This window comes from Buteo buteo, chromosome 5 (assembly GCF_964188355.1).
Source record: "Buteo buteo chromosome 5, bButBut1.hap1.1, whole genome shotgun sequence".
Lineage (NCBI taxonomy): Eukaryota > Metazoa > Chordata > Aves > Accipitriformes > Accipitridae > Buteo > Buteo buteo.
The window spans coordinates 31881835-31909731 of NC_134175.1; the positions used below are offsets into that span (position 1 = coordinate 31881835).

A 27897-nucleotide genomic window follows, 5' to 3' on the forward strand; every position below is an offset into this window, starting at 1 on the left:
TAGCTCCTATATAGCTGCACAAAGTATCGTAAGAGAGTAATTTGAAAACTTTCATGACAAAGAATGATTGGACTGAAAAATATATGGAAATCTTGTTACCACATTTATATTTCTGAATTGTTTAAAATAAAGACAAATTATACCTAGTTTTTAATGATGTGCGCTAAGAGATTGTATTAGACATTTCATTCATGAGGTAATCAGTACTGTTACGAATACTGCACGTGCTGTTTTCTGTAACAGCAATACGAAAATTAAACGTTTACACGTTATACACACAGACACAGCCATGTGACCGCATAGCGCTGGGAAGATTACCTACTGCTTCCCATTTATTCAGTTCAGGGTTGTATTTCTCAATACTCTGCAGATACGTTCCTTTTGAATAGGAATATCCTCCTGTTACATAGATGCATCCGTTCATCACCACCGCGCCACACTCCATCCTTCTCTCCATCATGTGAGCCATCTGCTTCCACTCGTTTTGCTCTGGGTCATAGCAGTCCGTGATCGTGGTCTGTCCACCCACAAAATAGATCTTGTTTTGTAATGTAATTGAACACAATCCGTATTCTTCAGGAAGAAAGGAATATAGTTCAACTCAGCATGGTAATGTTAACTTAAACTGCAACTACATGACAAACACTGGGCACCACTGAAGGCAGCTGAGTTTCTTCACTGAGCTTAGGAGACACCTCAGGATTTTCTGCTACACTCGGTAAAAGCAAGCTGAAGGCATTACAGAAGATACAGACACAAACACCAGTACTTAGTGAGAACTGCTTTAAAAGCTTACTGTTACCAAATGTAGAACATAGAGAAAACCCTTTTAAAATGAATATAAATTATTTTTGCCAAATGTCTATGAACAGATAGATTTTATAGAAAGTTAGTTTACTATATTATTTAATAGAATGCAGCCATTCCTTAGTTCAGTATTTATATAATGATTTCTACAGAGCAGATGCTTGAAGAGGGTCTTCCCTTCCTCTCTCAGAGTCTGGAAATGGGACATGATCCCACTCTGGCCCTTGCTGCCCCACAGGCATTGCTCTTTTTATTAGGAACTTGCCAGAAACTCTCAAGCGGGCTTAAAGACTCCTAGATACAAGTAATCAAATCAAGCTCTATGCTCGTTACAGAAATTATTGTTTACCTGGATGTGGACTTGTGGTGACTATACTCCACTCATTGCTACCTGAGTGGTATCTCTGGATTTTATCATAGGTGCAGCTTCCCCTGTACCCATAGTGACCTCCGGTTACGTAGATGACTTCATGCAGGACACAGGCGGTGGCATTTCCAACACCTGCACAGTGTGAAAGTCACAACACAACTTCAGACTGCACACAACAACCTCGGTCTCTTCCACCCATAATCCCATTTCAAATGCCCTGTTAATTAATATTTTAGGGTGAAATTATGCTTGCAAGTATTTAACTGAATGTGAAATGAAACAAACTTGTCAAGATACCTTATTTTATCAGTGTAAGTCAAGAGCAATTAAATAAAACTGCAGTAACTGATACATATCGCATATAATACAGACGCACAATATTTCACAGACCTTTTATGCAGTAATTAAAGACACACTGTCACATCGGTTTTGGAATAGGGAATTACTTTCAATATTTCACTAAGTTAAAAAGATTTTTAAAAGTCACTCATATGGCAAGGACAATGAGAGTTGAGATCACTCAGTGTCTCAGGGTATCTTTTCCAATACTTTTAGTCTTTCTCATGGTATTATTAATTATGCTATTGTATAAACAAAGACACAAACAGAATGGAGCCATGTTAACTCTGTCTCTAAGAGAACAAAACAAAACAAGGGATCTGGCAAGACAAAATGGACCAAAATTAGGAAATTAGTGTGGTTTTTTTAAGTATCTAAGGGGTTTCACCTAGAAAATGGGACAAAAAACTGCACAGAATGTGTAACTGCTCACGGTATTAGCATAGCATTTCTATTTCCACAGGAAAAAAGAAGAGAATAATAGCAATGTTTGTAGAAAATATACGAGCAATGAAGAAAGTTGTAGGAGCATAGTAAGTGGTTTTTCCTGTTAGATACCTCGAAATACTCTCAAGTATGTAGAAAAATACTACGTTGCATCAACTTGCAGTAAAATTTTATAATTGTAAATAATTGCATTAATTTATAAAAATGTATGATAAAATGTATAATGGTTTATAAATTTTGTAACAAAATAATACCCTTTAGTTAGACTGTGATCCAAATTCATACATTTTTTAATAGATTGCTATTTTGGCTGCTAGAAACAGGTATTAGTGCTTTTCATTATCCTCACACTAAAGATTAGACTAAGGATCCTGAACAGACGATACACTGAAATATGAGGAAACTCCATGCAACAAGTTTTAAATGAAGACGACACCTCTATCAATGATCGCACAGAAGGTCTTAGTAATCTGGTCTTACATTAAAATAATGCAATCCCTTTATTGGAGCTTGCTCTTTGACCATTTACTGAACAGACTCTAATCCCAGGCAGTTTTCTGATTTCTTTCTAATTAGAACAGAAATTTTACTCCTGAAGGAAGGCAAAATTAAACTGAGACTACCACATGCTTTTCCACCGTAGTGTTCTGTGGTACAGCCCAGCATAGCGTTTGGATGTTCGCAGTCGTTTGGCTAGTACAGACCTGAACCAAAGGCCACCAACATTAACAGGAGATTCCCGTGGACTTCACCAGAACTTGGATCAAACCCTAAACGTGTCCACAGCACTTAAAAGTGCCAAATGCAAAAGTATCGACATTTGGAGCAGACGCCATACAAAAGCTTACCTACCTTTGATCATGTTTGCAATAGGAAGCCATTTCTTTTTCAAAGGATCATAGAACTCAGCTTCTTGCACTGGAGCTCCCTTTCGGTAACCACCCAACGCATAGATGCAGCCACTCAAGGAAACCGCGCAGTGGTAATACCTTGCGTCAAGCATGGGGCAGCCTTCTGTCCATTCATCTCTCTCACTGTTATATATCCACACGGTGTCAAGGGCTTCGATGCTCTCCGTTCTGTAACCTCCTGTCACATATATGTCTGGTCCCAAGCTAGTGACCCCGTAGCTCTCCCTGGTGTGATCCGGCATCTCTGTTCCCTGGACCCACGCATTGGTTAAAGGATCCCAAACATGCACTTCTGATAAGGGATGCCAGTAATATCCTCCGATCACATACATGGCTGCTGTGGGTCTTCTGGAAAGGCCTTTGGGATTGAGGTTCAGGGCATTGTATATGAGTGACCTTATTTTACTGTCATTAAGTCGGCATTTTTTCTGTAGGCTTAAAGCTGACCTCAAATACATGTTATCTAAGTCTACTTTGATGCAGCTCAGCAGTTCATAGACATCTTCAATTCTTTCTTCCACATTGTGTGCGACCCACTTAACGACAGCTTCAATGGCTGCCTCTTCTTTCCAAACGTTGAGATTCTCCTGGGAGAGAATGTAAGAGAGCTTCTCCTTGCCAATGTCCAGAAACTCCTCCTGCTTCCACACTTCTTCAAACCGCCACAACAATATCCTCCTGGACTCTTTCTCTAGCTCTGAGCAATCGTGATATTCGGCAAAGGAGTGCATCCCTATGCAGTTGTCAGTATCCAAGTGCCTCACCAGAAACTGTTCGCAGGCTTTCTTTACCGACACGAACTGGAGGAGGTCTGCAGCCTGGAGCAGGCTTTGGACGTTTCTCTTTGTTATCTGGATCTGGGATGTGTACGCATAATTCACGAGGGCTTCCAGTACGGCGTGGCTGAGCCCGGGAAGGCTGATCTGGCTCTTAGATTTCTCCTTCATGTCGGCCGTGAACATGGCTTTAAAATAACTGCTGCAAGCCGCCAAGGCGGCCCTGTGGCAGTGGAAGAAGACCCCCGAGGCGCTCTGCAGGGTGATGTCGGTGAACAGCCCGTCCAGGTAAAACGCCCGGAACGCCTCCAGGAAGCCGGCGGGGTGAGAGGAGTCCCTGTAGAGGTACGCGTAGTCCTCCTGCCCGGCCACGGCCATCGCCGCCGCCCGCGCTCACAGGCGGCCGGCCGGCCGGGACGCGCCGGGCTCCCCGCCGCTTTGTCCGCGGGCCGGAGCGCCGCTCCGCCGAGCCCCGCCGGCGACGGGCCCGCCCCGCGCGGAGCTTACGCCCGGGCGGAGCGCGGCCGCGGCGAGGGGCGCTCCCAGGCCCGCGGCGGCCCCGCCACCATCTACGGAAGAGCCGCTGCCGGCGGCAGGCGGCGGGGCCGGAGCGGCGACTCCTATTTCGGTGCCCCGGCCGCCCCCTCCGCGAGGCCAGCCCGGCCCCCGCCCGCCGGCTGGCCCCGGGGGAACGCCGGCCGAACCGCCGCTGCCGCCCGGGGGCTGCCCGCCCCCGGGGGCGGGGGGTCAGAAGGCGGACTGCGGGGATGGCAAAAGGCCCGGCCGTCTTCGGGCCGGACGCAGGCGCCCGGGCGGCGTCACCAGCTCGGTGGCCGCCAGCCGCACGACAAAGCGAGGGGGCCTTTGACTGCCGCCGCCCGCCACCTGAGGCGCTGGGGGCAGCGGGGCGGGGGAGGGCAGCGAGCTCCAGGGGCTCCCCACGGCGGGAGGGCAGGATTCGAGAGGGGCGGCCCGAGCTCCCCTCGGACGCCTGAACCCGGCAGGGTGCAAATGCTGACGGACAGACCCCAACTGCAAGCACGTTATTCAGGAAGAAGGTTACGTTGGCTTTTGCCGCTTCTGAAAACGTGGTTCGCAATTAAGAAGCCTTTTTCTTCTCTGCCAGCAAACCATTTTCTGCAGTAGCGACTTCTGAGAGAAGTAGTTGAAGCACAGCGTCCTCTGGGTCTAAGCAGCTGAGCTCCCCCCTTTGCCTGCAGCAGGGTTTGGATCCTGTGGATCCAGCAGCCAGGCTTCCCCCGCCCTGCCAGAGCTCTCCTGGATTGAAAGGGCTGGCAGCGGTTTCTCCTAGCAAAAGGAGGTGGGTATTTGTTATGATTAACTAAGTGCCAGCAATACCCAAAAGGAGGAATTCAGGAGATCTTCAGCTCTGCACAGATTAAAAAGCATCATTTGTTTCTTTTAATTACTGCTGGTACTTCCCCCATGATGCCCACCAGATACAGGGACTAAAGAAGGAATCTGAACTGCAAATTACATATGGACACCCCCCGCACCCCCATCCTACCTCACACGCTAACCGTGCAGCAGGACTCAAACTTGCCGTTCACCTTTACGTAGAAGGACAAGACATAAATAAGCCGTTCCAAACAAAAAAACAACAAACCCTTCACACATCTTTGCCTTCAGTTTTTCAACCGCTCTTGATGCATTGTTAGCCCAGGAAATCAGAGTTTTGTGGCGCAACCCAGGAATTAGCAGTAGCCCTGCTGTCTCAGACCCGGGCCTGTCCCTCAGCTACATTACTCACTCCATTTCTTTCTCTGGGGCATTCCCTTGTCCAGCCCTGAGCCTGTTTATACATCCCCATGCCAACAGATTTGGTTTGCTGTGGTTTTGCATTTTCCTTTTCATCAGCTTCCTATGGACAAGCAGGAACTTCTCCCAGGACTTGGCCAACCTACTAGCACATAATACTAAGGCTAAGTACTCTTCATAGTAGCTGGTGTTACTATACAGAAGATTTCCCATACACACATATGCCTTCCATTATGCATCTCTTTTTGTAACATCTTTACCTAAGTCATCTCCCTCCCAGAGAGCATGTTGGTTTAAACTGCCAGCAAGTCTGGAAGTCAGCAACACTTCGTACTGAACCTGCATCCCTTCAAGGAGCTTCTCGCTTTCTCTTTTGGATGGTTTACCAGCTTAAACTACCTTTACCCTTTGGAGATACTCATCCTCCCTTATACCCAAACATGGAAAAATTTGGTAATCGTGATGCTCCAGAAAAGTTCTCTCCTCTCTTTTATTAAGAGGAAAAAAAAAACCCAAACAAACCCAAGACCTCGCATTAATAGCTTAATGGCCTACCTACTGGAATTGAAAAATTTCTTCTGTCTCCAACATGCACTTTGGCTAGCAAATAGCATCAGCTCTACCCTCTATTTGAAGACATCAGATCATAATTGCTAATATTTCAAGTAGTCTACTTTGCTTAATCTACTCTCAACTCCTGCTTTGGTACTTTCATCAAAACCACAAAAAGCACCCCTTTTTGAGCATGAAGATTAATTTCTCACTCAATTTCTCACTCCCATAGCAAACTACAAGGTCGGCTCCTTAAGGCTAAAAGAACAATAGTTAATATAAGTGGAAGTGGAATAATTATTTATCTATTAGTTTTTTGTTTGTTTTTAAGTAAGTAGTAACTGAAATCTGTAGACAAACTGAAAGCAAGCTGTCTCACAACTAAGTTCTGAAAAGCACAGAAGAGACTGGCACAGAATCTGAAACATTCAGCAGCACATCTAGAATGAAGGAAACGCATAACTAAAAAAAAGGTAACCATACAAAATTGTACTATACAACAGCCATTACCATTCTTTTGTATGACCTGTAAGTCAGACAAACCTGTCACAACTTGAGACCCACCAGTTCTTCAGACGCTGTCTTCGTGCCCTTGCACAAGACAATAGGGTAAGATCTCCAATAGAAACATCTCAAGCACCTATCAAATACCCATCATTAAAGCAATGCTCCTGAGAACTCAAGTATATTATTCTGGACATCTTGGATAACAGACTGTTCAAAGCAACGTTCTACCGATTCATTAAAACAGGTGAAGGGCTAAAAGCAGGACCATTTACATGGAAGTATTCAACGGAAATCTTAAGTTATATACACTATCAGCCTGAAAACTGGCAAGACCACTCCTAAAAATCTTCAACTGAGAAAAAGAAGATATTGACAACATCAAGTGTTGGTAAAAAAATGAGAACAATGCTGCACAGAAAACAGAGGAAGACGGCTACAGCAGCTGCAGGCTGCTGAGCTACACCTCAGACATCTGCAACCAAAGTGCTGCAGAAGTGCAGTTTCTCAGTTATTAAGGCACTTAAGCTAAAACAGACATCAGTTCAATAGCACATTACATCACCATTTTAGACCTTTTGTGGGACTATAAGGAGGAAAACATTTGGCATGAAAATATATTTAAATTTAATGAGACTTATTTTTACTATCTTTATATGCATAGCCCAACTCCTGGGGCTCATCTCACTGTGAGTAGTACAGAGAAAGACTGCATGTTCACAAATGATTCCTTAAACTATTTAAAGACAAAACAATTCTGTTAGAAATTTCAAATGGGCATAGATGTTCCCTTCCAGTCTGTAAGAGAGGATTATAGTATAAAGTGAATAGGCAAAATCAGTGTAAACACGTATACATACACACCATTCTGTGGGCCTATGCACTGCAGCAGAAACCCAGCAAGAAAAAATCACCTGGCTGTCTAAGAGCTGTCAGCATGGAAGATCAAACCAGCACTAGCTCTATACAGAGTGGCAGCAGAACACTGTCAGGGTGGTAGTCAGCAGAACGTCAGGAGGAGAACGGGAGAGTGACCTTTTTTTTTTTTTTTTTTTTAAACACAACAGCAACATCCTTACTGCTCTCCAGAAGAGAAGGGGTCTGACTGACAACATAAATAAGGTGTCATCCAAAGGCTGACACCTACACTTGTGTTCACTCTCTCCAGGCCCTTACAAGAACAGGTGCCTGATGACACAGGCCAGCAGAATACATTACACAAATCAGGTGTGTTGCTTTTGTTAGTGACATTAACTTTTATTGTCTTTACAATACAAGGTAAAACAAGCTATTAAAAAGTAACCTTGTTTGGTAAAATATTTAGTATATTGAAAATATAAATGCATCTTCAGATCAAACAGATTACAAGCATATCAAATAATTTACAAAATTAAACATTTATCCTGATCAAAGAAGTATAAAAGCCAACAGTTCCAGCACCATGCTACTGGCACCTAATGTTTTTTAAGTAAAGAACTTCATTCTTTTGTGCACTAATCCTACTCCTTCCTCTAAGTGTGTAGAACAGAAAAGGTCAGTTATGTAGTCTGTAAAGGCGGGGGGGATGTGGGGGAAAGACTAAGAATAACAGCGATTCCTCTTGCAAACCCCTTCTCCACTTATCTTGGAATGTGTACTATGTTAGAAAGCCATTTTAACTTAACTTTTCCACTATTGCCAAGATTGAACATAAACAGTTTCATATTGTGTTTGAAAAAGATAAGTTCAGATAACAGCCCAATTTTACAATTTTGTGCTTTTATACACATGCAGTTTTTCTCTCCCAGGAAGATAAGATGTAACTAACTATATTAGTTTCCTTTTATAATTTGAATTATTCCTTTAAAAGCTGTTTCAGGTAAGACATAATGTCAATAGCAGATGACCATGCCAGAACAGAACACTCTACAGGACTGAGATCCTGGGCCAGTTGAGAAATCTTTTTCTCCAAGGTATACCCCTGCCTGGGCATAGCAATATCATCCTTCTTCAAAAACATTACTGGACATAAGTCATTCCCACCATCACCTATATATACAATTTGTGTATAACTTACTCCTCGCTCCAACTGTTTATCTAGAAATTCTTTTAAAACGTTCCTTTTGCAAAGGTTTTTAGGGCACTTTTCACAATGGTGAGCATGGAAGTTCTGTACAGTAAGATAGCCAGTACTGCTGAATGCTGCAGGGTTTGTAAACACTTCATCAAACACCTTATGGAAGTCAGCAGCTTTCAAAATCCAGTCAATAAATACTGTATTAGAATCTGAAACAATTATGCAGTCAAACAACTCTTTGTTCTCGCCAATAAAACCCAGAAGATCTACCATTCCCGCAGTGAAAGGAATTGTTGTCATAGTTCTTCTCATCTCATCTTCTTTGACACCATTGTCTCCCAAGTAGACAAAGACTCTGCCCATATATTCTGTCCAATGTCCTGGTCGATAGGAATTTCTTAATCCATTAGGAAGCTTTTTCTCAGGAGCGCATTTCACAATCCAGGTATCACTATTTTCATCTACGATTGTATGGTCAAAATCAAAAACCAACAGAAATTTCATAGCTGTCAGAAAATAGTTTCCAAAACAAACAAAAGAAGAGAATTATTTATATAAACAAAAGTACTGAATTCCTACCCTGATCTTGTGCTCAGAAGAGAAAAATTCTGCAAGAAAATGAAGCATTAGGACAAATATTTAAACAAAGTAAACTATTTATGGCCACTACAGCTATGGGAAGTTGTGCTGAAGCTAAAAAAAGCAGTCTGTAAAGGTCAAAGTTCTAGTTCAGTATCAAACTTCTGTTTAAAATAAATAATGTGAAAGTACCTAAACTCATGCTGCAGTTACTAATACTTGCTAACACAGCCAATCTTCCAATACTCATGCACTATCAGTTTGACCAACGGTTCTAAACTTCTCCATCATCACTTGCCAATGTAACCAAACTGGGGTTCTCCTGGCAAAACACCTTAATTAAGAGATATTTCAGAAGGAAACTACTACTGAACAGATGGAGCCAGTCTTTTTAACAAGGTCACACCAAATCAAAGCAGCTAACGAAAAGAAATACTGCCATGTGTGGGTCCGGGGAAAAAAAAAAAAAAAAAAATCGGTCTGCTTGCTGTAGTCCTGCCACTTCAGCACCTACAGCCCAACTCTGGGCAACGGAAAGCCCTGGGAGCAGGAGACACCTCAACCGGTACTTCACGCCGTTCCCTCACAGACAAGTCCTCTCACACCCGTCACGCGAGCGCCGCCGCTTCCTCAGCCCCAGGCTCCGCTCAGGCCGCGCAGCCACACGAGCAGCCGCCACACGAGCAGCCCCCTCCCAACCGCCGCACAACAGCAGCCGCTGCCGCTGCCGCCGCCCGCCCCGGGCGCAACAACCAGGCCGAAGGGTAAAGCGGTGCAGCCATCCCGGCGGGGGCACCCCGGAAGCCCGAGGGGCTGGGCCGGGCCGGGCCGGGCCGAGCGAGGCGGCGGCACCGCACGGGGGTCTCGGCAGCCGACCGAGAGCTCGTGAGGGAACGGCACACAGTCGGCGGGTCGCGCGCGCCGCCCGCCAACGGCCGCCCTGCTCGCCACCCACCTCCGCACCCGCCGCTTCCGGCTCCCTCCGCCCGAGTCCCGGCGGCCGCGGGCCACGTCGTCACGTGACTCCCCGCCGCCGGGTCGCCCGGCAACAGCGCGCGTACACAGGCGGCGCGGCCGGGGGCCATGGCGGCGGCGGCGGGGCCCGGGCGCCCCCGCGGGAGGCGGCAGCTCGCCCGTGAGTGGGGCTTCCTCCCCGCGGGCACCGGGGGGGGGGGAGGGCAGCACCGAGCCCGCAGCCGCACCGGCTGTACCCGGCTCCGGGAGGCTGCAGGGGCGCTCCTTGTCCCCGTGCCCAGGGCGGCTCTCCCCAAACCTCCCCCCGGCTCTCCCGGCTGCAGACAGCGAGACAGGCTGTTTCTCCCCGCGAATCACCTAGGAAGAGCTAACCTGAAAGCCGCGGAGGCACAGACGGCATCACCCAACAGCTGAAGGCAGCGAAGAGCTGCGCGCCCGGCAGTTCCCCATCCGCGGGGAGCAGCCGCGCGTCTACGCCGACTCTCGGCAAGGCTGCCTTCGCCTGGGGCCCAGGGAGAAGGTCAGGTCTGGTCCCTGTCGTAAGACAAACCGATTAGCAGCTGCATCTGAAAAACAGACGTGGACATCAGTATCGCTGTAAGAGAAAGCCTCCTTACATTTTAGACACGGCACGGCAGGTCTGCTGCAAATCAGATGAACAAGGAGAATTTCTAACAGGACGTCGCGCCGTACAGAGCGCCGTTTTCTTCGAAAATACTGGCGACAGTTTGAAGGCCATTTCACAAACATTCATGATCACCAAAAAGGCTGTATTTATGCATGCACACGTGCATGTAAGCCTAATACAACAAAGAAATGCTAATCTTTCCAACGAATCAAGAAACAGTTCTACAACACACCTGTTTTAGTAAATGTGATGAGTGCACAGGACAAGGGTGGTAAAGCACAGCCTGTGCCCAAACTGCTGCCTCATCCAGCCAGCAGAATGGCTCTACCGATATTCTCCCTTTCCTTTTGGGAATGCTCCCTGGTCCCTGCTGTTCCCAGAATTACGCCTAAGTACTGCCGGGAAAGCTTTAGTTACCACAAGCCAAACCTGTACCTACACACAAATGGGAAAGGAGACACACAAACATTTAAATCAGTCAGCGCCACAGCCCAAGCACATGCGCTAGCCACGGACTACAGATACAGATATCCTGTCTTAGCTCTGAGGTACCGGGATGGGGAGAGTAACTACTACTAAGGATGACTTAGTATTGTTATTATGCAAGAATTCAAATCCTGATACAGGTCTGAATATAGGATTTTCTGATATCAAGTAACCTCAGTATCTTTTCTTCCCTCTGCACAGCACCACATCATTTGGAAGAAATTAACGTTCTGGATGGCTATTTTCTTCCAAATGAAGTAGATCTTCATCAGGTAATGGTATTGCCAAAAGCAGAATGGGAAAGGATTCAGGACAATCTTGACAGCACAACTAGAGAAGCAGCACGCATCCTCGCTGAGAAGAAAGAACGGGAAGAAATGCACTTACGCTCCAAAGCTGCTGTAAAAGACTGGCCCAATACCATTATGGTAAGTACAAGATACCTTTGTAAACAAGGGGATTCGTTTTCATATATGCAAAAACACTCACAGTAACATTTCTAGCTGTACTCCCTTTGTTTAACATTTGCTTTTAAATATGTATTTTAACTAAACTCCATTTAAATACATTTAACATCTAACATCCACTTTTTTTTTTAATTAAAGCTAAAATGCAAAATTAAAAAAAACCCCAAACTTTGAGTATGTCACCTTCAGAATGGTTTATACGTTTTTAATCCATGAGCTTTAAATGTGATTTCTGATTTTCTCTGCACTGTAGGGCCTGGCACAACGGAAACTTAAAGCCAAAAAATTACGTGAAGAAAGGGAAGAAGAAGAAAGAAAGTTACTTGATTTGGAAGAGCAACGGTTCCAAGCAGCAAAACGGAAGGAGGCTCTTGATCATGCAAAAACCTACCTATACTATCAGAACGAAAGAGTGAAAGGGTTGCATGTTTGTTGACAACTTAGAATTTTTAAATTCAAATTGTACCGAATGTCTTTAAATGCTTCTGAACATGCTAATTACTTTAAATGTTCTCTTGCAGAGTGCACTTCTACTTGCTGAGGTCCTAAAAGAAAGAGATGCTCAAGTTGAATTTAAAAAGTTAAAGTCAGATGTTAACAAAAAGAAGGGTGAAGAAAAGGAACATGAACATAAAGAAGCTATTCTCAGAGAAGAAGAAAAGGCACATCAGTGTTATATGAATCAACAGGCACTACGCAGAGATCAGCTGGAACAGTAAGTAATAATTAATAACCCTACTTTATTATTCACTTAAGCTCTCTTCTCACAAATACATTCTATAAAGTTTTTACAGAAAATTACTAACCATTTGATTCACAAATGCAACACTTTAAAAGAAAAATGCAGAGTGCCACAAAAGACCTTGCACAAAAGGGAAAAGCTGTGATATGCAGTGTCTCTTAGTTGCCAACAGTCTGCATGTAAAATCAGTTCTGACAGGCATCAACAGGTTTTAGTCAAATCACTTTTCAAAACTTGTTACTGAAAGTATATTTTAATTTAGTTTTGGTTCCAGAAAATGAAAAGATTAAACCAGATTTTCCATCTGCCCATAACTAGGTTCCAGGGAATGCATCAAGAGAACGCATCACTGCCACCTCCATTCTTTCAGCTCTTCCAGAAACCTTATGGAGGGGTCCCCAGTGGTATTTACAGGACTGGCCATGGTGGTCTGATAGAAGGAATCAAGATCCCTAAGGCAGAAGAAGGGTTCACATTCTAGGTTCACATATTCCAGGCCCAACACATAAATCCTTGCAAAACTTAGTGTAGAACACTACCAGCTTGAGCTGTTGCCTGCATGCCCAGAAGGAGAAGCATAGATATGGTGGGACTTACTGGAGAAATCTTATTCATTGAGGATGCTGCAGAGATAGGCCAGAACATTATTAATGCAATGGTGCTAATAAGTCATCCAAATAAAACTTGTTACCACTAGACTGCAAACTATGAGCATACCATGTAGCTCACGTCTGGTCAGAGGATTGAGGGCTACCATTACAAACAATGATGCTATTTTTCACCTCTGATATTCTACCCACCTTCAGTTCAAAGTATCACATTCTTCAGTGCAAGTATATATACAGAATCTGTATCTGCTCATTACTTCATGCAGTCCCTAACCCATTTATTCAACTCCTTCTTCCGATTCAGAATAAAGGAGCACAAGCATCAGGCAGATCTGGCCAAGCTAGAAGACAAAAGAGAAGGCGAACAAATACAGAGATTGAACCGACTGTACCAACTGGAAATTCAGAGAAGAAAAGAAAAGGAACAGGAGGAAAAAGTTGAACGCCAGAGGCTGCATCATGTAAGTAACAGGAAAGCAGACAGTTCAAAATGTTTGTTTCACCTTGGCTGCCTGGAGTGAAACAATAGCATTCGTCCATCTAAATGGGCTTACTGGCAATGGGAGGTTTGCTGACAGCTTCAGTAACATTGGATCATATGCCTACCTTGTGAGTTGCAGGCCATGTCTTTCCTCTGTGCTTTTGAGACAGGCCTCTTGGAGGCAGGTCTCTTCTCTTGTCTGAAGGGACACTGGCACCTGATGCTTTGGTCTATGATTAAAGTCTGCTGTAGACATCAAGGAATATTCTCCTTGACTTGAGAACTGGATTTAAGTTCCACATACCTGCTGTTTTGAGCCCATTTTTCTTTGTTAGGAAGAGGGAATAGGCTGAGACTGAACATAACAATATCTCTTTAACTTGACTTTCCCTGGATGATTGGAGAAGTTTAGAAATATAGTCAAGACCTGCTGCCTTCTCTCTTCATCTTTAAAAGCAACTTGCTAAATGCAAACTAGAAACGCTTCAGAACAGTTCTGGCCAGCATGCAAAAGACAGCTGTTTTTTTACATAACAGTATAGAAAACGCTTCAGCTATGACTTGGATTAAGCTCTTAGACTGGGATAGTTTTGGATGAGGTGGGCCAGGAGCAACACAGTCTGTGTGTGTGTTGGTGGGGGTTGCACAGTCCTATTCCTCTCAACATCCCCCTCTCCCATGTGTGTGAATGGAAGCAAGGGATAATGCTCGCTGCATTGCATAGCAATTTCTTTGTGTAATGGGCTGGAGAAGCAGCTATTCAATGCTCAACTCCCCTTCTCCTCCCTCGTATCTACTATCTCCTCTTCATGCACGTTTGAACAGGGAGGCAGACATAAGTGGAAGTACTGAGAATCCCTTTCTTCTCTTCTTTATTTGAAAGAAACACAAAGAATAGGGAGTGATTCTTTTAAGTTGCTACCCCAGGCCCAGATTTTCTAAACTTCATCTGTTATATCAGGACCATTTTGCCCATGCAGGAACATGTAACTGAGCAGAAAATAATCAAAGCAGTAGAGGAACAAAAAGAAATGGAAGAAGATGATCGGATTAGAGCTCATTTTAAAGCAAAGGAAACTATTGCCAAGCTGATAAAAAAGAAAGAAGCTGAAATGCGCAGGTAGGTACAAAGCTAGAGTAAAAATTGTAAACAAACTAAAAATTATACTGTGGTCATTTTCAAATCTTTCAGACTGATGATGTTACACAAACCACAGTTATTCTAAAAATTAAATTCTATTGATAGGGAGAGTAGGGAATTCAGGAGAAAAAGGAAATTCTTTCACAGGTTCCTTAGTAATAGGTGTGTGTGTGAGCAATCTCTCCGTCCTTCAAAGTACAAAGACTTACAGAAGTGCAAAGTGCTACACCAGTGTGTTGGGAACAGTGATTTTTCCATATGGTCTGCCAAGCCTCCACCTCCTCAACAATTAAAGACAATTAAAATCCTTGATGAAAGTATTTTTGGGCATAAGGTATATTTCCCTGAGCCAGATAAAGAAAAAGAATTTGACTTCTTAACTAGGCACCTGTATTAATTATATTGGGTTTTTATTAAGGGAAGGTGGTTTATAAATTTAACATTGAGGGTACAGCATGACAATACCATTGAGCCAACCTAAGAGTTTCTTTCTCTTCCTGTTTCTGGCCAACACTCCCAACATTTCTGCCCTGATGGCAAGATGCTAGGCAGACTCCCCACTGAGTGATCCAGCTCATTGCAACAGAAAGCTAATGTTACAAGAATACAGGGAAGATTTATTTGCTAAATCAGATAATTAAAAAAAAAACCCACAAAAAAACAGGGGGAACACAAGGAGATCAAGGAGTTGGGTGGGTGGGCTGGCCTGTGTGGCAAGAGGAAGGAAGACTAGAAGCAGGATTGCTGAATTTGGTAGCAGTAATGCTTCAGGTAGACCCAGATGTGTACCTGGTATGTTATGGGAGCTCATGTTCTTCTGCAGACTAACACAGGAACATCAGGACAAAATCGTTTACCAATTAGCTGTACAAATGAATGAGGCATTAAAGAGGGAAGATGATCGTCTTGCTAAAGACATTGCAAAAAAAGAAGCTGAACAAGAAAAAAAACGCAAAGAGAAAGAAGCAAAAGAAAAGGCCGCCATTGAATCTATTGCTGAACACAGAGCCACTGTGGTAAGAAACCTAGCCTGTTCTTATTCCTGCTTACTCTAACCGAGGAGCCTGGCCCAGATCACAGCTGGTGGCTCTGGTGCCATGCATCAGCATGCTTCATCAGGTCCACTGACATCTTTCCTGGGGTCCTCTTTCCCTCTCCCACTTCCCTGTTGGACGCACATCTGCCAGGGCTGCTGAAAACCCTGGGCTTGGACACTGGCCAGTCACAACGACTGTGTTTATCAGAGTGCTGATACAGGGCTGCTTCTGCCAAAAGATATGACTTCCAGCTTAGCAGGCTAGCTCCTTGCTTAACTTTTTTTTTTTTGTGTATTTTGTAAAATACAGATGAAGATGAAAGTAGAAAAGGAGAGAGAGAAAAAAGAAGAGGGTAAAAAAGAACTTCATGCGTTAATGGAAAAGAACCACATCTACCTGGAAACGGAAAAAGCCAAGAAACAAAGACAACGTGATGCAAACATGGAAGTGCAGAAAATTCAGATCCAGCAAATGGTAAATAGAAAAGCTGTATCCTGTCGACTCCTTTAGAAAGAAACATGCATCTAAACCAACAGCACTAGCTCCTGCCTCAGAAGAAGAGAGGAAGCTTGCTGTGTTTTGTTTGGGGTTTTTTGTTTGTTGGTTTTGGGTTTTTAGATCACGTGTGCTCCGCATATGCTGGTGTGGGGACCAGCCTCCTCTCAGAGCAGTGGTGCAAGTCAAGGCTGGTTTGCAATGACAGATCACATCCCGTCCTGTGCCATTATGTACTACTGCTGCTCTCTTGTATCTTCTGGGCAGGTCACCAAAGAGCAGCAGCTGATGCTGATGTTTACTCAGCTATTCAATGTACCCTTTATGTGGGGGGTAGGGCAGGGGAGAGAAGAGATGATATTTGCCTAGTATCAACTAACATCACCGCAGATCTCCTGTAAGCTTTTACCCTCTCTAAGGGATAGTTATGTTGTGAAAGAAATACTAAGCTTTGTTATTCCCTTTTCTTCATCAGGCTGAAAAGCAGGCAAAAAAACAGCAGGAAAAGCAAGCAGACTTGGATTATGTTATCCAGAGAGAGGCTATTGCACTTTTTAAGGAGCGTGAATTTCAGAGCTATGCAAAGCAAGTAATTGAATCAGAGTCCAAGACTACACACCATCTTTATCCTCTTCTCAAAGCATCCAAAGATGGAAGAGGACTTGGACACGGGCCATTTTCCAGAGGAAGAGAAGGAATAAATAGTAGTTTTCAAGCACAAGATGGTGCTGGGGGCCAGTTACCTTGTTGTAGCTGTACTCCTGCTCAAGAAGTTAAAAACATGAAATAACATTGAGACTATCCAGCAAGGAAAGGCAGAAGCAGTTTTCATGTGGTTAAAAAAAAAAAATCTTTTGAACCTTACCGGCAGAGTTAAGCTGCAAAGGATCTACATCGAATATATGTTATGAATCTGGAAGTCCATTTGGAGAAAAAAAGGTTGCCAGAGAACTGGTTGTATTCTCAAAAATCCTCAGCTTGTATTTCATGAAAGTTAGTTTATTAAACTTGAGACAGGAATGCATGATATGTAACTGACCATCAGTGTAACCCATTCCAGCCAAAAGCTCACTATTATGGTTATACTTCTATTATTCATTGTTCTAAAAATTCACCGTCCCATGTTTTTCAGGCCTGGGATATGAATTCCCAGTACAAAAGGTCACATTTTTCATTAGCCTACTGCCAGTTCAGTATTCCTTGTAATAGAAAAAAAACCAGAACAAAAAAACCAGAATCTCCAGGGGACTAATACATGTGAAAGTCAGAATAGTTATTGCAGTTTTTACAGCATTTTGCAACTACCTCTAAAACAAATGTCATGCTATAAATTAGTTATATTATATGAAAATATGAATGTGATTTGATTGCAACCCTTAAAAGGTCACCTAGGAGACAAATAGGTCCCAGCATAGCTGTAAACAGCTACTACAAGAAGAACATGGCAACAAGAGACAACATAGTTGGACTGTTCTTTCAAAAAGACTAACAATGATTCAGACTGTGGTAAGTAGATCCAGATCTAAAATGGTTTCTCAGATTCCTCAGCTGACTTTCCCAACACCCAAGTCACACACACATCTCACTCCTTAGGCTTAGGTTCTTTGCTGAAATTTTACTACCATGTTCCTGCCTTGGACAGAGTTAGGGTTTCCTAGACTGACTTCCTCCACCAGTAACCTGGGGTCTAAACAGGGTATCCCCCTATTCTGGGGTCCACTGGAAACAAAGCTCAAGAAACTTGAAGCTTTGCTTTGTTGCACACAACCTTCTGTTCCAGCCCTGCAACTGCCCGTCTCTGTTGGCCAAACTAGAAAATGACGCAAGTTCTAAAAAAAATAAAATTGGGAGAGTTTTGTACAAAGGTTTGGAAAATGGGTCTTCTGTGTGCCTTCAGGTTTCTGAGCCTGGCTGCCAATAGCAAACGGCTCTGAAGAAAGCACAGGGCTTTGAGCAGGACGCATGGCTACCCGGAGGCGAGGTCCCTCCGGCAAGCTGAGGGCCAAGCAGAGCTGGTTTTACCTGCCCTGCGGCGTAAAACAGCTGGATGCAAGATGGACGCACTGCTCCCCGAGTGCAGCAGCCACCTCCCCGAGGAATCTCTCCCAGCCAGGGCGAAGGAGGAACTTGTGGAAGGAGGGGGAGGGCCGGCCCCCTCACCCAGCTCCCCGGGCCAAGGGCTCTCCTCCCGGAAAAGAGCGCCCAGCGGCCACCTTCTCAGGTCAGTAACGGAGAAAGGCGAGTTTCCAACGCCCCCAACTACAGGCAGGCCTAGCGGGATGCAGGTCACGGGCCAGAGGCGGCAGCCCACAGAGCCAGGCCGAGCCGGGACGCCGCAGCGCAGAGCCACGACAGCGGGAAGAAAAGCCGCCCAGGTGGGAGCAGAAAGACAGAGGCAGATGGGGACGCTGCAGCCTCTTACCGCCTGCGGGTATTTCACGAACCGGCCGCGGAGGAGGGCGGCTCCCGCACGGGGCCTCCGCGGTGACCGCCGCTGCTCGGACCTGCTCTGCCGCCCGACCCGGACGGAGCCGAGGAAGGCGAGGGCGGGAACCGCGCCACCAAGCCGGGCCGACCCTCACAGCCTGAAGGAACGGGCGGTGCCCGCCGGTAGCTCCCCAGGGCGGGGCGGAGCGGAGCGCTGGGCCGGGCGGAGCCGCTATAACACCCGCGTCACCGGGCGCGCCATTCCTCCCTCATCCCCGGCTGCTGCTGTTCGCCCCGTCAGCGGGGCTCGGGGCGTTCCCGCGGGCACTGCTCGCCGCGGCCGCCGCCTTTGTTCCCTCTCTGCGTGCGGAAGAGCGAGCCCCGGCTTCCCGGGACAGCCGGGCCGCCGCCGTCTCTCTCTCGGCAGACGTTGCCGCTTGGCGGAGAGGCGGGGGCTGGGCGCAGGGCCGGCCCGCGGCGGAGAAAGGCCGACGATGGACCGCGACGGGCCGGACGCCGCCCGCCGGGAGGCAGAGCGGGAGCGCGGCCGTTACCTGGACCGCCGGGCCGTGGCGCAGGAGCAGCTGGCGCAGTGAGTCCGGCGGGGTCTGCCCGGCGGCGGCGGCGGCGCCTTAAGGAGCGTGGCGGGGGGGAGTGGGACTTGGGTTAAAAATCTTCCCGTGGCCAGCTCCGCGCCGCGGACGCAGGACACGAGGGGGTTCGTTGGCGCTAACCCAGCTGGGGCGGCCCGGCCCGGCCCGGCTCTGGCGGAGCGGGCCCGGCCCGCGCCTCGGCGGGCCTCCCGCGGCGGGAGCAGCCCCGCCGGCGTCGCGCCGTGGCTGGGGCTGCGGGACTCGCTGCTTTGAAACCATTGTTTCTGAGCCGCCTCGCTCTGTGGTCAGGCTGAAGACGTGTCACCTCTCCTCGCCCTCCGGTTCCTCCGTAACTCCGTTCTTCAGCTTCAGAAACGTCTCTTGCTACCAGTGGCTATGCCTGTCCTAATAAATGAAACAAGACGGTCTGCGTTCTGGCACTGAGAGCAAGCGGCTTGTCTCCCTAAGGCAAAACTCTTTACTATTGCTGCTTCCCCCAGCCCACGCTAGCGCGGGCTGATGACCGTGGCCACGTCTTGCACGGTGCTGTGGCACTGTTTGGAAGACGACTAGCTGGCAAAGGCCCAGCTTGTACAGGGGGTGGGCTAACAATTAAAACAGGCTAATCAAATTCAATCTAATATTAGAGTGCGTACGCTGATCATGTTTGCTTTTGCTAGTATAGGCTTAACCAGCACCCTTGCAGTAGGACTGAGCTTTGGCCAAAGGATTTGCAGCTGCCTTTTAAAAAACATGATTCTGTTTTTGATCCCCGATATTCTACTTTCACTTCAAAGTATCAGGTTTTTTACTGTTAAAGTGCCTGTAGATATGCAGAATCCGTATCTGTTCCTTACTTCATACAGTCCCTACCCCATTTATTCAACTCCTTCTTCCGATTCAGAATAAAGGAGCACAAGCATCAGGCAGATCTGGCCAAGCTAGAAGACAAAAGAGAAGGCGAACAAATACAGAGATTGAACCGACTGTACCAACTGGAAATTCAGAGAGGAAAAGAAAAGGAACAGGAGGAAAAAGTTGAACGCCAGAGGCTGCATCATGTAAGTAACAGGAAAGCGGACAATTCAAAATGTTTGTTTCACCTTGGCTGCCTGGAGTGAAAGGGTTGCATTAGGCCCACAAATAAATGGGCGTGCTGGCAATGGGAGGTTTGCTGACAGCTTCAGTAGCATTGGATCATATGCCTGCCTTGTGAGTTGCACGCCATGTCTTTCCTCCGTGCTTTTGAGAAAGGCCTCTTGGAAGTTGTAATGTGGCACCTGAGCTTTGGCTGGTCTACAATGGAAAAAGTTTGCTATAGGCAGCAAGGAGATTGTCCTTGACTTGAAAATGGGATTTAGGTTCCGTGTACCTGTGCTGTTTTAAGCCCGTTTTCCTTTGTTAGGAAGAGGGAGTAGCCCAAGTCTGAATATGACAATATCTCTTTAACTTTCCCTTTATGATTGGAGATGTTTAGAAAATTAGTCAAGACCTACTTACCACACCTACTGTTTCCCTCCCCATGCCTGCTTGAGCTGGGAGACTGAAGTGTGGAGGTACTGTGATGATTCATTGGAATGTGAGAAAGTAAGAGGAGAGAATTCCCACTGAAACCCTACTTGCTTTTTTCCCCTGTATTCTTCCTCACCTCAATTATAAAAATCATAACCCATTTGCCCCCAACCTTTTATATGCAATAAAAGCTATATATACTCATAACTGCCATTTCTGTCTGATTACAAAATGCCTTGTCCCTTACGCTTTTATGGTTCTACAGACTTTTACTGTTTGAGCCCTTCAGAGTCAGTGCTGTGTGAATAATACACAGGATGGGAACAGTTGGAGCCAGTGGGGCAGTAGAGGAAATAATATAACTTAAAGATACTGTGCTTGGGGCTGCAATCACACACTAATTTTACTTTTGTGGTAGTTTGTGGTAAGTAGGTCATGAGAATTCTCTTCTCTCTCCCGGTTTCTATCTTCTATAGCTTCTCCACTGATAAAACCAAAGAACTCTTATATAGGCTAGGCCTGAAGTCTTTGCTAGATTTTTTTTTTTTTCAGTTCATGTTTCCAATATCTGATTCTACATAAAAATAACAGTACTTTTCCATTTAAACAGGAGTATGCAGCTGAACAGAAAATAATTAAAGCTGAAGAGAAACAAAAAGAAGATGATGACGATGATCGGATTAAGGCTTATATCAAAGGAAAAGAAATGATGGCTGATCTGACAAGAGAAAAAGATGCAGAGACTAATAGGTGGGTCTAGGGCTACAGTTTTCAGCATCAAGATTCAAACTTGCAATTGAATTTTGTGACAAATGTTACTCTGAATTTTTACATCAGCAGAATCAGAACTTTGTGATGCAAGCAATTTTTCTGTAATTAAAATTTGAAAAAGAAGTAGAAAGTCCAGAAGAAATGCCTGCCAGTTCCAGTAGTAATTGGTGCTGTTGGGGGCGGAAATGGGATTGCTGGCTTTGTTAGGAGCAGAGCCTCAGGTAATTGGAGTGGATATCCTGGTATGTTATGATAGCTCATGTTCTCCTGCAGGCTAATGCAGAAGCATAAGGACAAAGCTTTTGCACAACTAACTGCACAGATGAATGAGGCATGCAAAATTGAAGATGATCGTCTTGCTAGAGGAGCTGCAGAGGTAGAATATGAATACCAAATGAAAAACAAAGAGAAGGAAGCAAAAAAAAAGGCTATCATTGAATCTATTGCTGAACACAGAGCCACTGTGGTAAGAAACTTAGTCTGTTCTTATTATTCTTTCTGTCATATACACCTGTACTTCTGAATACCTTTCAGAAACACCGTAGATTCTAGCACAGTTGTCTTCAGTGAGACACATGCAAGTTCTCACTTAGCAGCTGCCTCTTGTATTAACTGTCTATAGTTTCAGAACTAACTCCTTAAGAAAGGTGAAAGCAGTACATGTGATGAACCCCTCTCAAAAAATTAAGAGTTGGAAGGCTCTATAGTTGTTGATAACTTGTGCAAACATTTTCCAGACTCTGCACTGCTTACTCTAACCGAGGAGCCTGGCCCAGATCACAGCTGGTGGCTCTGGTGCCATGCATCAGCATGCTTCATCAGGTCCACTGACATCTTTCCTGGGGTCCTCTTTCCCTCTCCCACTTCCCTGTCGGACGCACATCTGCCAGGGCTGCTGAAAACCCTGGGCTTGGACACTGGCCAGTCACAATGACTGTGTTTATCAGAGTGCTGATACAGGGCTGCTTCTGCCAAAAGATATGACTTCCAGCTTAGCAGGCTAGCTCCTTGCTTAACTTTTTTTTTTGTGTATTTTGTAAAATACAGATGAAGATGAAAGTAGAAAAGGAGAGAGAGGAAAAAGCAGAGGATGAGAAGGAGCGTAATCAGTGGATGACAGCAGATCGTATCTACCTGGAAACGGAAGAAGCCAAGAAACAAAGACAACGTGATGCAAACATGGAAGTGCAGAAAATTCAGATCCAGCAAATGGTAAATAGAGCTGTCAGCCCCTTCAGTAAGAACCCCATGCATCTAAACCCATAGTACTAGATCTCCTGGGTGGGAGAGAGAGAGAGGAATCTTGCTGTGGGTGTGATGTGTGCATTTTGTTTGTTTTGTTTTTTTTTTTTTTTAACCTGTGTGCACTGCAGGTGCTGAGGTTGGGGACCAGCCTCTTCTCAGAGCAGTGGAGCAGAAGCCTCTTCCAGGCTGACTTGGCCCATGCTGGTTTGGGAGGATTACCTGGGAGGGCTGGTAATAAGGAAGAGATCAACAATGACAGATTGCATCCTGTCCTGTGTCTTTATGCCATTTTTTCAGCCATGCCACTACTGCTCTCTTGTATCTTCTGGGCAGGTCACCGAAGAGCAGCAGCTGATGCTGATGTTCACCTAGCTATTCAATGTACCCTTTATGTGGGGGGTATGGCAGGGGAGAGAAGTGGGAAGGCATGATATTTGACAAGTATCAACTAGGTATCTACTCACATCTGTTTTCTTTATCAGGCTGAAAAGCGGGAAAAAAAACAACAGAAAAAGCAAGCAGATTTGGACTACGATGCTCAGAGAGAAGCTGCTTTTTGTAAGGATCGAGCATTTCAGCAATAAAGATGGTGAGTAACTGAATCGGTGCCATTACTGGATGTAATTTTTATTCTCCTGTTTGAGCATCCAAGGAGGGAACAAGATATGGGCTTCCTAACTAGGACAACTGCAAGAGTGGTGGAGTGTATACATGTGCAGTATTAAAAAAAAAAAATTTGGGAAGGGAGGTAAAGAAGGATGGTTGATGTAACACCATCCATGTTCCTCCTGCCAAATGTATGCAAGCCCCCAACTTGCTTGGGGACTGAGCAAACACTTGGCATTGTGCAGGAGTGTTACAGCTTGTGTGCTGCTAAAGCCCTGCCAAGAACTCTGCTCAGAGCCAGCACAGACCCAAGTAGTGTCTTGGTTGGTCAGTCCTGCTGTGGCCTGGGCTGCTGTGCTGGTTTTGGATGGCAGGACATAGCTGGTTGGAGCTGACTGACTCTCTGTACCCATGTCAGTTAGTGTGGGCCATAAGGGGCTTGTTTGTGGAGTGAGGAGGCTGCTGGTAAGAACTTGACACCTGTGATGCATGTGTTTCAGAGGTTTTGCCCAGAAAAGCTCTAGCCTGGTGTCAGGGCTGAATGCCCATCACTGTTTGGAGCACATCTTCCTGTTTAAGGTTCATCTTAAAGGGTCCAGTTTGTGATCGCTCTGTAATGTGAACTAAAGCACAGTAAGTAGGAACAATCAAGAGACTCATTTCAATAACTCACTTCTGACCTAAACTAAAATGCTGATGTTGCTGCACTATCAACTAAAAGTCACACAGAATTATTTCCAATTACCTTGGAGTAATTGATTTTGGAAACTGTCTATTTTTTTAAAAAAAGACATGGCAATTAACTTGTGAAATTGTCTCTAAATACATTTTTTTCATAGTTCACTAATGAAAAATTTATTTCCCTTCTCTCTGAGCCAGTGCTCCTTTTACTACTTCAAGCTTTTTTCAGCAAGCAGAAGGAATGGAAACTTTTAATAAAGCCTTCTGATAGCAGAAGCTGGAGCCTTGAGAAGAAGCATTGACTACAGCAGAAGTGGTGCTGAAATTTGCAGTGCTTGATAATGCTCCAAATGCATCCCTAAGTGCATATTTGCACATGCTCACTACCATGCAATTGGTGAGTTAAATGGGTTTTAATCTACCTCCACAGCAGCAAGAAGCAAGGTGGATTGCAGCCTCATTTCCTCCTCAGCTTCAAGAAACACCCTGTTCTGCAGATTATGTATGTGGCAGCAGTTGAAGTCTACAGCCTGCTTAAAAGGGGTACAAACACCATGGACTTTGAACATCTCCAAATACCAAACTCAGTATACCTAGAGTGAAGTAGGAATCCTGTGTAATTTTAAAACACATTGGCTAAATATGGATTTAGTTACCCAAATTCAGCATGAAGAAAATGCAGCATAAATCATTATGTCACTTTATTCCATTGATTTTGAGACGCGCATGCTTTGTGTGCTTGCTTTAAATGACTAACCCTAGTTAGTAATCCTCTATAAAACTAGGCAAAAAAACCCTCCAGTGTTTTAAGAACATGAAGAAATACTTGAGGTTAAAACTTTCAGTGAGAAAGCATTTTGGTAACAATTGTCTTTTACAGTTGTCCTACATGAAAGGCAAGAATGGAAAGCTGCTTACAGGAATAATACAGAAGACTAAAATCAGCTTGATGTTTATGATATGTTGAAGAAAACAGGAAGAAAAGACAGGGAATAGGCTAAGAGAACAACTCCTTGTGCAAACAGAAGCAGTTGAAAGCTATTGAACAGACTGAGATGAGAAAGCAAGCTGGGCTCATTCAGTCTGGCAATGAGGAGACTAAGGAATGAGCTCACTAACAGCCTACAGGTGCTTGAAGGGTAGTTAAAAAAACAGCACAGCCAAACTCTTCTCAGCAGAGTTGGGTGACTGATAGAACAAATTGTGACATGGGACATCAGGCTGAGTAGTCACAAAAACCTGCTTCACCAGGAGCAGAGTGTGGTGATACTGGATCAGAATGGCCAGAGGTGGTGGAATCGCCACCTGTGAAGGCTTTAAAGGTGTCCCATGTAAGACAGGAGGCTGGTGTAGCTGACCACCAGAGGTTCTTTTCAGCTACCATTTAAATATGGCAACAAAATACAGGGAGATCAACTGCAGCTGATAAGGGAAATTGCTGACCTGGAAGAATCTGCTCATTGAGAGGTACCTCTAACCTAATGCCTAGTGTCACTACTTGTATTAGTTATTAGCAGAAGTTTTAATTAAGAGCTAGCAAATCAGAACATGCTTTGAGAAATAATTTGACTAGTAAACTTTAATTACTGTTTTTGCTCAACAAAGCACCCTCTCAGATGGTGTGCTGCTTCAGGAGGTTGTAGCAGATGAGAAACATAATAGGTATTGGCCTTATTAGAAGGCCAAGACCTTAGAAATGCAAGGCAACCCTCAGATGGACTGAAACAGAGATCTTAAAGTGCACTTTTTCCAAACCTGTCGCCCAACTCTGGAAGTAGAATGGCAACTTAAGTTTGAGGACGTGGGCCTCCAGGGTCTAACATGGTATTCTCCCAACAGTAACACAACTGCTACCTGCATGGCTAAAGTAAGACAGTACTGTTGTCATGGATCTAATACAACTCCTCCCTAGGAAATGGAAGAGAAGCCTTCTAAAATGCCCTGTATCCTAAGGGAATTTGAGTTAACTCAGTGTGCAGCTCTTCACTGTTAGGTAGTGTTCCAGGTTGGAGTTACTAGTTCTGTTCAAGTTCTTTTAACATTACAGTCTTTGCTACTGCTCAGCTCTAAGGAAGTTTGAAGAGGACACCTACCTGGAAACAAACTACCCATGAACAGAAGAGTTGGCACCGTGGGACTATTAAGGATGGACAGTTTCGTGTCCCAGTACAGACTGGTTGTATGCTCCTGAAAAAGAAAAGAAAAATTTTTTTTTCAAAGGTCACTCATTGTGTTAGGTCAAATTTGTTGTGTTTCAATAGCTAAATTCTTTCATATGCCTGTTACTAAGTTACACCTTTCTGGTATCTCTTGAATGGAAGAGTGCTATAACTAGTTTGTAATCTTCCTTCTTGTTCTGGCAATGCATCTTTGAGAGAAGAAAAATTGACTACTTATAAATAGCTCTCAAAAAACCCTAAACAACCCCAATACAAAAAAAACCCTCCTCTCTGAAGGCTAAGACTTCAGAGGGAGTTGAAGTGAAGGCCAGAGGTATGACAAGACCATATGAGATGTCGTCTTTGTAATTATCTTAATTCCTTTCTATTTAAAATAAATCAAGTTGTGCTAAAGGCTTTGTTAAACTTGCAACATGTGTAGTCATTCCCTTTACACTCCTGCACTGCCACCACTACTAACTAAGCTGCTTTTTGTTTTGGTATATCATGGCCTTTGGCATTAAAGCTTGATACCTAAGTGTATTCAAACCTGCCCTCTAATCTGTTCAACCAATCTCTAGAAAGCAGTCTTAAAGTATAGTTGTTCATAGCTGGTTGATACTGTCTTGCATAAACCAGCATAGCACTTTTAGCTGTGGGTTTCCTCATCTCCAATACATTATCCAGAGAAATGCATGATTCTGTTAGGTGCTGAACAGCTTGAACATCAGAACTGCAGGTCCAATAAAATTCAACATTACATCTCTGTTAACGTAATAGTAATTGTCCCTCTCAAATGAGTAGCACCTCGTCTGACTCCTTTTCTATGTAAAGGAAAAACACGCAAAGGTTAGAAAGCAGCAACATGTACTGGAAGAAACAAGCAATAGTTACTGAGTAGACCAGAGACAGGATCAAAGGTATGAGACTACTGAGATCTAGGAAGTACAAATCCAGCAACAGGTACAGTGGCATAGTGGACAAGGGAGAAATTGGACTATCTTTGGTAAAGCTCACTATTGCGTTACTACTATAGGACAAGTATTTCTGCATTAGTTTCAATTACAACCTATCAGTGCAGATAAAATTATTTGTACAACAGTTACTGATGATATAGTAAGACTTCAACTCTGTTTCTTTCTTCTGCAGAAATACATCTGACAACTACAGAAGTATCTACTAAGGAGTAAGAAGCTAGCCCGTCTCATTACAAGTTATATGTGCCTGCAAAACCCCTCCGTGCCTAACAGCTGAAGCTAACTCTAGAGCAAGTTCCAAGGCATGTTATTTGCCAGAACCTCCCTATACTCAACTTGCAGCGCAAGAAACAAGTACCAAGCCATAGTTTGCAACTGTACCTGTAACTACTCTAGTTTTATTATGGAACAAAGCAGTAGATTCACTTTCTAGGAAGTCAAGAGGTAACAACCAAAGATACACTATCAGTTCATCTGTACTGTATTCCTTGAGTATTGCTGGGCCTGCAGACTAATTCAAAGCTTATGTTTTGGCTTAATTTTTTTTTTTACTGAGCAAATAATAAAATTGAATAAACTGTTTAAAAACATCTGTCTGTAACAAGATCAATGTTGAGTGTACCTTTTATTTGTGACAGTTTTCTACTTACTTTTACTCTGGAGAATGCAATGGAAGATAGGAATACTATCTTGAGAAAAGTTGTGGCACTGGCTGAGTCTTCAATCTTTATGTGAAGGCTATGGCT

The 27897-nt window shown here is 44.6% G+C and overlaps 4 protein-coding genes across 13 annotated transcripts; 2 read left to right on the forward strand and 2 right to left on the reverse strand.

Annotated features, from left to right (window-relative positions):
- Positions 1 to 84: 84 nt before the first annotated feature.
- KLHL23 (kelch like family member 23) lies at positions 85 to 6726 on the reverse strand. 2 transcript variants are annotated; one of them, XM_075028479.1, is made up of 3 exons: positions 2816 to 6726; positions 1157 to 1309; positions 85 to 573 (listed from the first exon to the last, which is right to left on the reverse strand). In XM_075028479.1, the coding sequence occupies exons 1-3, from the start codon at positions 4026 to 4028 to the stop codon at positions 263 to 265; spliced, it is 1677 nt and encodes a 558-aa protein (XP_074884580.1). In that variant the 5' UTR covers positions 4029 to 6726; the 3' UTR covers positions 85 to 262. The 2 variants fall into 2 exon arrangements, with proteins under 2 accessions (XP_074884580.1, XP_074884581.1); XM_075028480.1 differs by having other exon boundaries at positions 353 to 517.
- Positions 6727 to 7722: 996 nt separating this feature from the next.
- PHOSPHO2 (phosphatase, orphan 2) lies at positions 7723 to 18739 on the reverse strand. Of its 9 annotated transcripts, XM_075028485.1 has the most exons (4): positions 18603 to 18711; positions 10713 to 10895; positions 10468 to 10629; positions 7723 to 9047 (listed from the first exon to the last, which is right to left on the reverse strand). In XM_075028485.1, exons 2-4 carry the CDS (start codon positions 10843 to 10845, stop codon positions 8320 to 8322), a joined length of 1023 nt encoding a protein of 340 aa, XP_074884586.1. In that variant the 5' UTR covers positions 10846 to 10895; positions 18603 to 18711; the 3' UTR covers positions 7723 to 8319. The 9 variants fall into 9 exon arrangements, with proteins under 9 accessions (XP_074884586.1, XP_074884592.1, XP_074884595.1 ...); XM_075028491.1 differs by lacking the exon at positions 10713 to 10895 and having other exon boundaries at positions 10468 to 10661; positions 18603 to 18739; XM_075028494.1 differs by lacking the exon at positions 10713 to 10895 and having other exon boundaries at positions 18603 to 18705.
- Positions 10204 to 17043, forward strand: LOC142031289 (cilia- and flagella- associated protein 210-like). Its single transcript, XM_075028481.1, has 9 exons — positions 10204 to 10255; positions 11411 to 11637; positions 11930 to 12103; positions 12198 to 12391; positions 13331 to 13487; positions 14488 to 14627; positions 15472 to 15664; positions 15995 to 16159; positions 16656 to 17043. The coding sequence occupies exons 1-9, from the start codon at positions 10204 to 10206 to the stop codon at positions 16968 to 16970; spliced, it is 1617 nt and encodes a 538-aa protein (XP_074884582.1). The 3' UTR covers positions 16971 to 17043.
- On the forward strand, positions 18235 to 27741 carry LOC142031693 (uncharacterized). Its single transcript, XM_075029387.1, has 7 exons — positions 18235 to 19199; positions 20105 to 20261; positions 21323 to 21462; positions 21757 to 21949; positions 22531 to 22695; positions 23211 to 23317; positions 24214 to 27741. The coding sequence occupies exons 1-6, from the start codon at positions 18235 to 18237 to the stop codon at positions 23310 to 23312; spliced, it is 1722 nt and encodes a 573-aa protein (XP_074885488.1). The 3' UTR covers positions 23313 to 23317; positions 24214 to 27741.
- Positions 27742 to 27897: the final 156 nt, after the last annotated feature.

What these genes read in the sequence shown, in the direction of transcription:
- LOC142031289 (XM_075028481.1), top strand. Translation starts at nt 10,204, where the DNA reads ATGGCGGCGGCGGCGGGGCCCGGGCGCCCCCGCGGGAGGCGGCAGCTC. An exon ending in ACTGGCCCAATACCATTATG is followed by an intron (nt 11,638 to 11,929) that starts GTAAGTACAAGA and finishes TCTGCACTGTAG; the next exon opens with GGCCTGGCACAACGGAAACT. An exon ending in AAATTCAGATCCAGCAAATG is followed by an intron (nt 16,160 to 16,655) that starts GTAAATAGAAAA and finishes TTTCTTCATCAG; the next exon opens with GCTGAAAAGCAGGCAAAAAA.
- KLHL23 (XM_075028479.1), bottom strand. Translation starts at nt 4,028, where the DNA reads ATGGCCGTGGCCGGGCAGGAGGACTACGCGTACCTCTACAGGGACTCC. An exon ending in TATTGCAAACATGATCAAAG is followed by an intron (nt 1,310 to 2,815) that starts GTAGGTAAGCTT and finishes CACACTGTGCAG; the next exon opens with GTGTTGGAAATGCCACCGCC. An exon ending in CACCACAAGTCCACATCCAG is followed by an intron (nt 574 to 1,156) that starts GTAAACAATAAT and finishes TTCTTCCTGAAG; the next exon opens with AATACGGATTGTGTTCAATT.
- PHOSPHO2 (XM_075028485.1), bottom strand. Translation starts at nt 10,845, where the DNA reads ATGTTTGTGAAATGGCCTTCAAACTGTCGCCAGTATTTTCGAAGAAAA. An exon ending in TGCCGTGCCGTGTCTAAAAT is followed by an intron (nt 10,630 to 10,712) that starts GTAAGGAGGCTT and finishes GTCTTACGACAG; the next exon opens with GGACCAGACCTGACCTTCTC. An exon ending in TGTGCCTCCGCGGCTTTCAG is followed by an intron (nt 9,048 to 10,467) that starts GTTAGCTCTTCC and finishes ATTTTCTGACAG; the next exon opens with CTATGAAATTTCTGTTGGTT.
- LOC142031693 (XM_075029387.1), top strand. Translation starts at nt 18,235, where the DNA reads ATGGACGCACTGCTCCCCGAGTGCAGCAGCCACCTCCCCGAGGAATCT. An exon ending in AAAGATGCAGAGACTAATAG is followed by an intron (nt 21,463 to 21,756) that starts GTGGGTCTAGGG and finishes GTTCTCCTGCAG; the next exon opens with GCTAATGCAGAAGCATAAGG. An exon ending in AAATTCAGATCCAGCAAATG is followed by an intron (nt 22,696 to 23,210) that starts GTAAATAGAGCT and finishes TTTCTTTATCAG; the next exon opens with GCTGAAAAGCGGGAAAAAAA.